The sequence below is a fragment of the Acipenser ruthenus genome, unplaced genomic scaffold (assembly GCF_902713425.1).
Source record: "Acipenser ruthenus unplaced genomic scaffold, fAciRut3.2 maternal haplotype, whole genome shotgun sequence".
Classification (NCBI taxonomy): domain Eukaryota; kingdom Metazoa; phylum Chordata; class Actinopteri; order Acipenseriformes; family Acipenseridae; genus Acipenser; species Acipenser ruthenus.
In genome coordinates this window covers 10001-22237 of record NW_026707693.1, presented here as the reverse complement: position 1 = coordinate 22237, position 12237 = coordinate 10001, and the positions used below count along the sequence as shown (strand labels likewise).

The window sequence follows — 12237 nt, the reverse complement described above, 5'->3', positions numbered from 1 at the left end:
TTAAAATAGTCACGAGAAAAGGAGCACAGAGCCACACGCGATAAAACGCAGGAGACTTTTTAGAAGTTGTTTAAGACGCCTGATTAAAGCACAAAGCGGTCTGACATTTTCACACACGAGTGTGTTTCTATATCACTGATTACTGAGCGGAGATTGAAATTCTCACACCCAGAGGTTTCCATGCAGGCGGGTATATGAAGGATATCAGTGACAGATCGGGAGGTGTTCTGATACATTCGCACACGGCTGTATATTATATTATATATTATTATATATTAGTAAAAATCACTGCTATGGGACAAATGCAGCCAGGAAGCAAAAAGAACGCGAATTCATTTTCCAGTGAGTCACTGTGGAACCTCTTGGAATGAACATTCTATGGTGACGTCATCGTGACATCATCATCCCGCTGAACGTTCCTCTTGAAGGACAGCTGGTTTCTAACAGCGGCTTTTCCCATCCATGACATAAGCAAGCCTTGTTAAGCACAATATATAAAAACGCAACATTTGCCATTTCCAAAGTGCTGCAGCTTCCAGGCATGAAGTCCTCAGAGCCCCGGAGCCTGGCCTTGCCCGCTATTCTTTTTATAAACCCGCTGCGTGACTCACCCCTTCTCTTAATAAAAATGGAATCAGCCGTTCAAACACAGAGAGAGGGAGCGAGAGAGAGAGCGAGGGAGAGAGAGAGCTAGAGGGGGAGGGAGAGGGAGAGAGAGAGAGAGAGCGCTCTGAAGGCAGGAGGCCTGACCTTTTCAAACAGCAGCGAGGCCCAATCTGTGCTGACAGCCTCTGGTCATCTCGCCAGCTCTCCGTACACACAGCCTCACAAATCAGACTCGTGGAGAGTTTTTATACAGAGAGGACTATAAATGGATTTATTTAGCCAGGATAGAGCCTTTGAGATACACAATGGCAGAGTGTGTGTGTGGGGGGGGGTGATATAATCCTGACCCTAACCCCCCTAATCTGGACCCCGACCCCCCTAATCCTGACCCTAAACCCCCTAATCTGGACCCTGACCCCCCCCTTATCCTGACCCTGACCCCCCTAATCCTGACCCTGACCCCCCCCTTATCCTGACCCTGACCCCCTAACCCTGACCCTGACCCCCCTAATCCTGACTCTGACCCCCCCTAATCCTGACCCTGACCCCCTAACCCTGACCCTGACCCCCCTAATCCTGACTCTGACCCCCCCTAATCCTGACCCTGACCCCCTAACCCTGACCCTGACCCCCCTAATCCTGACCCTGACCCCCCTAACCCTGACCCCCCCTAACCCTGACCCTGACCCCCCCTAATCCTGACCCTGACCCCCTAATCCTGACCCTGACCCCCTAATCCTGACTCTGACCCCCCCTAATCCTGACCCTGACCCCCTAATCCTGACCCTGACCCCCCTAACCCTGACCCTGACCCCCTAACCCTAACCCTGACCCCCCTAATCCTGACCCTGACCCCCTAATCCTGACCCTGACCCCCCTAATCCTGACTCTGACCCCCCCTAATCCTGACCCTGACCCCCTAATCCTGACCCTGACCCCCCTAACCCTGACCCTGACCCCCCTAATCCTGACCCTGACCCCCTAACCCTGACCCTGACCCCCCTAATCCTGACCCTGACCCCCCTAACCCTGACCCTGACCCCCCTAATCCTGACCCTGACCCCCTTAATCCGGACCCTAAACCCCCTAATCTGGACCCTGACCCCCTTAATCCTGACCCTAAACCCCCTAATCTGGACCCTGACCCCCCTAATCCTCAACCTAACCCCCCTAATCTGGACCCTGACCCCCCTAATCCTGAACCTAACCCCCCTAATCTGGACCCTGACCCCCCTAATCCGGACCCTGACCCCCCTAATCCTGAACCTAACCCCCCTAATCTGGACCCTGACCCCCCTAATCCGGACCCTGACCCCCCTAATCCGGACCCTTACCCCCCTAATCCTGAACCTAACCCCCCTAATCCGGACCCTGACCCCCCTAATCCGGACCCTGACCCCCTAATCCGGACCCTGACCCTAACCGTTTTTTGGAATACACTTGTGTACTTACATATATTATCCAAAAACATTTACACATTTAGTACATGCTAACTATGCATGACAACACTGTAATGCTGTGTAATCACACATGTATTCACTGAGTAAGTGCTCTGTAAATACACAGTAATGAGAGACGCTCAATGTGTTACAGAGCATTTTACAGCACCAGGAATCAGCAGCTCTCCTGTAAAATGCACTAAAAAATCAGAGGAGACTTATCTGAACGAAGTATCAAATTCAACTGCATTGAACCAGGCACAAAAAGCGTTTGAAAGAATATCGAACCAACCTGACAAATACTTCCACCAAATATATATTCAAGCAAACCTGCATCCCCTCCAAGTGACAGCTTGCAGACTGCATGAGCTCCCTGACCCCTGACCTCCAACCATCAATCGCCAATCACACAAGGGGGTGGGAGGAGCCGCCACCTTTGTCAGGAGCTGGACTCTGATTGGTTGGTTTCAAAGCTCGCATTGTGAAAGGCACAGACAGTTGTTTTAGGTGGGTTTATACGCCAATGTGTTTTACTTACCAGAGAAATTCCGTGTGACCAGCATGGTGGTCAGTATGGCGCCCTGCGGAGGACAAGAGAGAGAGTGTGGGTCACTGCTGGACAGCTGGACAGGTCACATTTCAGCCTTCACAATTTCAATCTCGTGGCTTTCCAGATACTTAATAAAAAACTACAAAATTGAAAAATGTGACATTTCGAAATCTAACATGAAATACTACTGTACTACTATTATGGCTTCCGGTAGACTTTTTTGTGATATCATTTTTGTAGTTTCTTTGATTACATGATGTTAAATAAAAGATCTAAATTAATGTTCCTATAGTTTTTTTTTTTTTAAATTATGTCTCAATCCTAAAATTCTAAGTGATGCAAAACTTTTGACTGTAGATGAACACGGCCTTTTTTCATTCCCAAAATTGTTTTTTGTTCTAGTGTTCTAGCATTCTCGTGTTCTAGCGTTCTCGTGTTCTAGCGTTCTCGCGTTCTAGGGTTCTAGTGTTCTAGCATTCTAGTGTTCTAGCGTTCTCGTGTTCTAGCGTTCTCGTGTTCTAGTGTTCTAGTGTTCTTCTGTTCTTCGTCCGGGTCTGGAACAACATTGAAACTCATAGCACGAAATTGACAGCGTTTAGATATTGTCAGGAAAGTAAACAGAGTTCACAAAGTTTAGCTTCACGCACACGCAGTTAGGCAAGATATATAAGACAGGCACTCTGGAGTGCTATTGAGAAAAGCTCCCTGAATCCTCTCCTGACGACACATCTCCGTACCTAAGCTTTCTCCCAGAACATCAGGAAACCAATCAGTGTCTGATTCCTGTTTAAAACGAGCTGCTACATCGTTTACATATTCATATATATTCATATATATGCAACTGAATAGTTTGGGGTCAGACTTTAAGAGTATTACATTGCATATCATAGAGGACTTCTAGTGGAAACGTTTGCCATTGAATTTACACTGAAGACACTGAGAAAGACTTCTAGTGGAAACGTTTGCCATTGAATTTACACTGAAGACACTGAGAAAGACTTCTAGTGGAAACGTTTGTCATTGAATTTACACTGAAGACGCTGAGAAAGACTTCTAGTGGAAACGTTTGCCATTGAATTCACACTGAAGACACTGAGAACGACTTCTAGTGGAAACGTTTGCCATTGAAGTCACACTGAAGATACTGAGAGAGACTTCTAGTGGAAACGTTTGCCACTGAATTGACACTGAAGACACTGAGAGAGACTTCTAAAAAAAAACTCACCTTGAGTTTTCTCCGGGCGTTGAATTTCTTGAGACACTCGACGGTCTCCTGCCTGTGCATCATGGAGGCCACGGTGGAGCGTTGCTGTGGAGAGAGACGAGGCACATGGGGCTCAAAACAGAGAACGCAGAGCAGGGCTGGGGTGAGGCTGAGAACGCGTCTAGCACCGCACCCAGCGCTTCAGAAAAGTCTGCCGCTGTAAATCTGTATGATAAAATTGCATCCCCCACCCCCACTGCCCCCCCCCCACGTCCTCTCCCCTGCATTGACCAGAGTTTGACCTGTTCTGTTTTTTCTATGCTGTGCTTTCCCTCTGTGTGCTTTGCAATGCTTGCCTGTGCTTTCACTCTTGAGAAACACTTTGATAGCCTTGTACTGTGCTTTAAAATATCGCTCTGTGTTTCATTTCTGTATTGCACGCCAGCTTCTTGACCAGGTCTCCCTTGAGAAAGAGATTTTAATCCCTAATGGGATATTCCTGGTTAAATAAAGGTTAAATTATTATTACTATTATTATTATTATTATTAGCAGTGCTATAATAATCCGATCTGTCTCTGGAGTGTCGCTGTGTGTGCTGTAGTGCCGGAGCTGTCCTGCAGGGGGCGGTACTCACGCAGACCCAGGGGTGGTTGAGAGCCTCCTGCGCGGTGATCCTCTTGACCGGGTTGATGGTCAGCATCTGGTTGATGAGATTCTTTGCCTCGGGGGTGACTGTGTCCCACTCCGGGGAGGGGAACTGGGGGAGAGAGAGTAGGGGGGGGGGTCTCAGGATCCAGTCGCTGACACTGCTGACTGTGCCCTGCTATCATGACATTTTAAACGCTGTGCCGTTGTTTCATTAAAAAAAAAAAAAACTGTTTTATTATTTGCTTTTTTTATTTGGGCTACCCTTTGATGAGATTGAGAAATTATTATTAAGACACTGAGAATGACTTCTAGTGGAAACGTTTGCCATTGAATTTACACTGAAGACGCTGAGAAAGACTTCTAGTGGAAACGTTTGCCATTGAATTAACACTGAGAAAGACTTCTAGTGGAAACGTTTGCCATTGAATTTACACTGAGAAAGACTTCTAGTGGAAACGTTTGCCATTGAATTAACACTGAGAAAGACTTCTAGTGGAAACGTTTGCCATTGAATTTACACTGAAGACACTGAGAGAGACTTCTAGTGGAAACGTTTGCCATTGAATTTACACTGAAGACACTGAGAAAGACTTCTAGTGGAAACGTTTGCCATTAAATTTACACTGAAGACACTGAGAAAGACTTCTAGTGGAAACGTTTGCCATTGAATTTACACTGAAGACACTGAGAAAGACTTCTAGTGGAAACGTTTGCCATTAAATTTACACTGAAGACACTGAGAAAGACTTCTAGTGGAAACGTTTGCCATTGAATTTACACTGAAGACACTGAGAAAGACTTCTAGTGGAAACGTTTGCCATTAAATTTACACTGAGGACGCTGAGAAAGACTTCTAGTGGAAACGTGTGCCATTGAATTTACACTGAAGACACAGAGAATGACTTCTAGTGGAAACGTTTGCCATTGAATTTACACTGAAGACGCTGAGAAAGACTTCTAGTGGAAACGTTTGCCATTGAATTCACACTGAAGATGCTGAGAATGACTTGTACTCAAGCGTTTGTCATTGAGTTTATTACATCTCTTTGAGCATTTCTAGATTCAGCAGGGCTCAGTGTTTAACAGGTCAGTGGTTCTTCGTGGATGGCTATACCGTGCATTGACCAGCGTTTGACCTGTTCTGTTTTTTCTATGCTGTGCTGTCCCTCTGTGTGCTTTGCAATGCTTGCCTGTGCTTTCACTCTTGAGAAACTCTTTGATAGCCTTGTACTGTGCTTTAAAATATCGCTCTGTGTTTCATTTCTGTATTGCACGCCAGCTTCTTGACCAGGTCTCCCTTGAAAAATAGATTTTAATCCCAAATGGGATATTCCTGTTCAAATAAAGGTTAAATTATTATTATTATTATTATTATTATTATTATTATTATTATTATTACCGGGGCAGGGTCCCCCTGTTACTCACATCGTAGGCGCCAGCTTTGATCTGCTGGTAGAGTTTGTGTTGATCTTCATCCCAGAAAGGGGGGTACCCCACAAGAAGGATATACAGGATCACCCCTAAAATGAAAGCCACCGCAGACACACAGATCAATACACCAATACATTAATACATCAACACATCAATACATCAATACATCAACACACCAACACATCAACACATCAACACACCAACACCTCAACACCTCAACACATCAACACATCAACACACCAACACATCAACACATCAACACACCAACACATCAACACATCAACACACCAACACATCAACACATCAACACATCAACACACCAACACCTCAACACATCAACACACCAACACATCAACACATCAACACATCAATACATCAACACATCAACATACCAACACATCAACACATCAACACATCAACACACCAACACCTCAACACCTCAACACACCAACACATCAACACATCAACACCTCAACACATCAACACCTCAACACATCAACACCTCAACACATCAACACACCAACACATCAACACATCAATACATCAACACATCAATACATCAACACATCAACACATCAACACATCAATACATCAACACATCAATACATCAACACATCAATACATCAATACATCAACACATCAATACATCAACACATCAATACAGGCAAAGAAACAAGACGTCAGACCTACAGCTGCGGCAAACGTTTAGCATCACCGAGAATTTTACGATTGAGACAATTAAAAATATATATATATATATGTACATAATTCAGATCCTTTATTTAACATCATGTAATCAAAGAAACTGCAATATCGCTACCGGAAGCCATAACAGTAGTTCAGTAGTGTTTCATGTTAGATTTCGAAATGTGATCTTTTTTTCAATTTTTTTCAATGTGATCTTCCTCAGTATTACACTGAAGACGCTGAGAAAGACTTCTAGTGGAAACGTTTGCCATTGAATTTACACTGAAGACACTGAGAAAGACTTCTAGTGGAAACGTTTGCCATTGAATTTACACTGAAGACACCGAGAAAGACTTCTAGTGGAAACGTTTGCCATTGAATTTACACTGAAGACACTGAGAAAGACTTCTAGTGGAAACGTTTGCCATTGAATTTACACTGAAGACACTGAGAAAGACTTCTAGTGGAAACGTTTGCCATTGAATTTACACTGAAGACGCTGAGAAAGACTTCTAGTGGAAACGTTTGCCATTGAATTTACACTGAAGACGCTGAGAGAGACTTCTAGTGGAAACGTTTGTCGTTGTACTTTGTTTTTAGTTCCTCTTGGACTTACCGCATGCCCAGATATCCACAGGTTTTCCGTACGCTTCTTTCCGCAGCACCTCGGGAGACAGGTATCCTGGCGTTCCGGCAAATCCTGGGAAAGGACAGGGAGCGTGAGGCGGGAACGCAGCCACAGAAACACGCTGACAGAGACTGAGCCACGCCCGGGCTAGCGACACTACTGCTAGCACTGTTAGCAGCAGCAGTCATGTTATTATCAGTATTAGAATTATACACAGCCTGCACCAGACCGTGTGTTGTGCAGTGCCCCCTGCTGTGACTAAGTGTGTCTCAGTGTGTCTCTGTGTGTCTCTGTGTGTCTCTGTGTGGCTCAGTGTGGCTCAGTGTGGCTCTGTGTGGCTCAGCGTGGCTCTGTGTGTCTCTGTGTGGCTCACTGTGTCTCTGTGTGGCTCAGCGTGGCTCTGTGTATCTCAGTGTGTCTCTGTGTCTCTGTGTGTCTCTGTGTGTCTCTGTGTGTCTCAGCGTGGCTCAGTGTGGCTCAGCGTGTCTCTGTGTGGCTCAGCGTGTCTCTGTGTGGCTCAGCGTGTCTCTGTGTATCTCAGTGTGTCTCTGTGTCTCTGTGTGTCTCTGTGTGTCTCAGCGTGGCTCAGTGTGGCTCAGCGTGTCTCTGTGTGGCTCAGCGTGTCTCTGTGTAGCTCAGTGTCTCTGTGTGGCTCAGTGTGGCTCTGTGTATCTCAGTGTGTCTCTGTGTGTCTCAGCGTGGCTCAGTGTGGCTCAGCGTGTCTCTGTGTGGCTCAGCGTGTCTCTGTGTGGCTCAGCGTGTCTCTGTGTAGCTCAGTGTCTCTGTGTGGCTCAGTGTGGCTCTGTGTATCTCAGTGTGTCTCTGTGTGTCTCTGTGTCTCTGTGTGTCTCAGCGTGGCTCAGTGTGTCTCTGTGGTTGATGGTTTCACTCACCGAACCATGCCTGCTGCTCTCCCTGCACCTCGATGGCCAGTCCGAAATCAGCCAGCTTCACGGCTGCGTTTTTACACTTACTGGCCAGGAGCAGGTTCTCAGGCTACAGAGAGGAGAGGAAACATGAATCTGAGAAAACTGACACACGCACACGCACACACACGGGGGGGGGGGGGGGGGGGTAATCTAAAACCTCTTTTCCCTCTGTCTGTAATTTAAAGCTGTGTTCTGAAACCAGAGGCCCAGTTCACAAGACTTTAGAGGACTGTTTTTTCAGGTAAGACTGCAGGGCTGGGAATCAGACTCCTATTGCACAGCAATGTCACCCAGTCCAGGTTTTACTAGCAGCTTGATCAGCCCACAGTGTGTCTGCCTGTAAGAGGTTAAACGCTGTTTTGAAAGATTACAATAAACTGTAAAAAAAGAAAAAAAGTTTCAACTCCCTAGAGTTTCGTTTATCGGGCCCCAAAGAACCAAACGGCTCAGGAATTTGATTTGATTTCATTTCCTTTAAAAAAAAAAAAATATTAATATTGATTTTTTTTTTCTTCTGAAAATAATATTGGATTAGAGAGACTGGAGACAGGAATTGCGCAATGCTGATCAAATCCACTGCAGAGAGGCAGAGAGATTCTTAACACAGCCCGCGTTAACCCTTCACAGCCTGGATCTCCTGGGAGCTGCAGAATGGAGATGGGGCGAGGAGAGATCAAACCAGAGATCAAATCATAATGATGATGAGAATAATAATGACAATGATAGTAATGATAATGATGGGGCAGCAGTGTGGAGTAGTGGTTAGGGCTCTGGACTCTTGACCGGAGGGTCGTGGGTTCAATCCCAGGTGGGGGACACTGCTGCTGTACCCTTGAGCAAGGTACTTTACCTAGATTGCTCCAGTAAAAACCCAACTGTATAAATGGGTAATTGTATGTAAAAATAATGTGATATCTTGTAACAATTGTAAGTCACCCTGGATAAGGGCGTCTGCTAAGAAATTGATAATAATAACTTACTATGCAAGGGAGTTATTATTATTATTATTATTATTATTATTATTAAGCTCCTAGAATGTAAAACCTGGACTGACTCGCACTGCTCTGCAATGGGATCTCTGAGCAGAGAATCCATCAAACTTACAACAACACGCTCAGTAAATCCTCAGCTGATGCGCTATCCTTGCACTATTGCACTGCTAACATGTCACTGCAGATATAACTTGCTGTGATCCTAACTGGCTGCATCCTAGTTCATATTGTATTCTAGCAGTGTTATTATTATTTGCACTGACTGTAAACTGCACTGTGTTTAAATATGAAGCTTGCATTGTAACCCTGCGCTGCCCTGGAACACCTGTGTGAGTCGTCTTGGATAAAGACTTATGACAAATACATAAATAAATGGAAAAAGAAAAAGGCTCTCGTTTTGCTGCTAAAGCTACACCTGCACAGGTGTCCAGGGAGGGAAGGGTTAAGTGCGCCCTGTACGTTATTGGGTTTTATTTTTAAGATTGTGTTAACGGTGCTGTTGAGATGGAGCGCCCCCCCCCTCTGCCCCAGATAGAGGCAGCCCAGCGCATGACTCCCTGTCTGCTCAAACGGAGTCACTGCACCCCTGAGCTGCATTGCAGCTGCCTCGATGCTTCACTTCTTTTTTCATTATTTTGTTATAATGCAGAGGTGCGAATCTCCACTCACATCAAACCTGCTTTTCCAGAACGACGACCTTATAAAACATTAACAGCAAATCAGTCAGTTCTCCCCCCATGCGAGTCCCCCTGGCTGTACTAGGCTTGGATGGTTTCCTTTTTAATACCTCTCTGTGCTTTACAATGCTTCCCTATGCTTTACCAGACCTCTCTGTTCTTTACAATGCTTCCCTATGCTTTACCACACCTCTCTGTTCTTTACAATGCTTCCCTATGCTTTACCACACCTCTCTGTGCTTTACAATGCTTCCCTATGCTTTACCAGACCTCTCTGTGCTTTACAATGCTTCCCTATGCTTTACCAGACCTCTCTGTTCTTTACAATGCTTCCCTATGCTTTACCACACCTCTCTGTTCTTTACAATGCTTCCTATGCTTTACCACACCTCTCTGTGCTTTACAATGCTTCCCTATGCTTTACCAGACCTCTCTGTGCTTTACAATGCTTCCCTATGCTTTACCAGACCTCTCTGTGCTTTACAATGCTTCCTATGCTTTACCAGACCTCTCTGTGCTTTACAATGCTTCCCTATGCTTTACCAGACCTCTCTGTGCTTTACAATGCTTCCCTATGCTTTACCAGACCTCTCTGTGCTTTACAATGCTTCCCTATGCTTTACCAGACCTCTCTGTGCTTTACAATGCTTCCCTATGCTTTACCACACCTCTCTGTGCTTTACAATGCTTCCCTATGCTTTACCATCCCTCTATGTGCTTTACAATGCTTCCCTATGCTTTACCAAACCTCTCTGTGCTTACAATGCTTGCCTATGCTTTACCAGACCTCTCTGTGCTTTACAAGGCTTCCCTGTGCTTTACCAGACCTCTCTGTGCTTTACAATCCTAACTGGCTGCATCCTAGTTCATATTGTATTCTAGTTGTATTATTATTATTTGCACTTACTGTAAACTACACTGTGTTTAAATATGAAGCTTGCATTGTAACCCTGTGCTGCCCTGGAACACCTGTGAGTCACTTTGGATAAAGACGTCTGACAAATAAATACATAATACTAATAATAATAATAATAATAATAATATGCACAGTTGCATCTCATAATTATGACGCGCATCCACATGCAGTACGGTTCTCTTTCTGTACATATTATACAGGTGGGCACTAGAGGGCGCTGGCGCTTACTAGTAGAATGACACCTTGACCGATCTAGCCTGTGTTACACACGTCTAGCAGGCAGGTGGCAGTGAAGAGCCGCTTCTGAACTGACAATTCAAAGCAGCTTCATAATTAACACAGACTTCTCAAATAAATACAAACACAAGCACAGGGTTAAAGTGATCAAATGATAAAGGAACGATGACGATAATAATAATAATAATATTATTATTATTATCGGAAACCCCTGTAAAATAAAACTTAATTGCATTTTTTATGGCACAACACAGTAAGTGGACCCCAAACCACAGCATCTTAATCAATCTCTCGAAAGCTACACACGACACACGCATACGCACACGCACACGCACACGCAGAGAGGGGATGCCACGCCACGTCACGTCACGTCACATGACTCCCCCCCCCCGCCCCCCCCCCCCTACCCCACTCACCTTGAGGTCACGGTGCACGACCCCCATGCTGGTGACAGTGAAGCACAGCCTCCACAATCTGCTGGATGCAATGGCTGCATGCAAACACCAGGGGGCGTGTTAGTCCAGGAGAGGAGAGAGGAGGGGAGGGGAGAGGGAGGAGACAGGAGAGGAGAGGAGGAGAGGAGAGGAGAGGAGAGGGGAGGAGGAGAGGAGGAGGAGAGGGGAGGGGAGGAGGGGGAGGAGAGGAGAGAGGAGGGGAGGAGAGGAGAGGAGAGGAGAGGAGAGGAGAGGAGAGGAGGGGAGGAGGGAGGAGAGAGGAGGAGAGGAGAGGAGAGGAGAGGAGAGGAGAGGAGAGGAGGGGAGGGGAGAGGGGAGGAGACAGGAAAGGAGAGGAGGAGAGGAGAGGAGAGAGAGGAGAGGAGAGGAGGGGAGGGGACAGGAGAGAAGAGAGGAGGGGAGGAGGGGAGAGGAGAGGAGAAGAGAGGAGGAGAGGAGAGGAGAGGAGGAGAGTGGAGGAGAGGAGAGGAGAGAGGAGAGGAGAGAGGGAGCGCTATAGTCACATGCATACACTTTATATAAATATACATAAATACATACATACATATACACACAGACATACACACAATACACATACACACACACACACATATATATATATATACACACACTGACAGATATATATTGACATTATATGTATATATAGGTTTGGAAGGAGGTGTAACTGCAGTGCACAACAATTAAACAAGTACTTTTTTTGGTGGGGGGGTATTTACACAAAAGGCTTAATTGATTGAAAAAACATTTCTTTCGGGACGTTTGGGACAACACAGCACAGTGAACTTTCCACACGGCTGAAAAAGGGACATGAAATAAAAAAAAAAAATCATTTATCAT

General features: G+C 45.6%; 1 protein-coding gene across 1 annotated transcript in view; it reads right to left on the bottom strand.

Moving 5' to 3' along the window:
- Positions 1 to 2010: 2010 nt before the first annotated feature.
- The window catches only part of LOC117397732 (calcium/calmodulin-dependent protein kinase type II subunit beta), a gene marked incomplete at its 5' end in the record, with an annotated part of 20000 nt that continues 9773 nt past the window's right edge, over positions 2011 to 12237 (bottom strand). Inside the window, 8 exon segments of the mRNA XM_059019261.1 lie at positions 2011 to 2626; positions 3821 to 3904; positions 4435 to 4557; positions 5874 to 5968; positions 7183 to 7266; positions 8088 to 8190; positions 11362 to 11388; positions 11390 to 11435. Coding sequence (XP_058875244.1) covers positions 2576 to 2626; positions 3821 to 3904; positions 4435 to 4557; positions 5874 to 5968; positions 7183 to 7266; positions 8088 to 8190; positions 11362 to 11388; positions 11390 to 11435 — 613 coding nt within the window.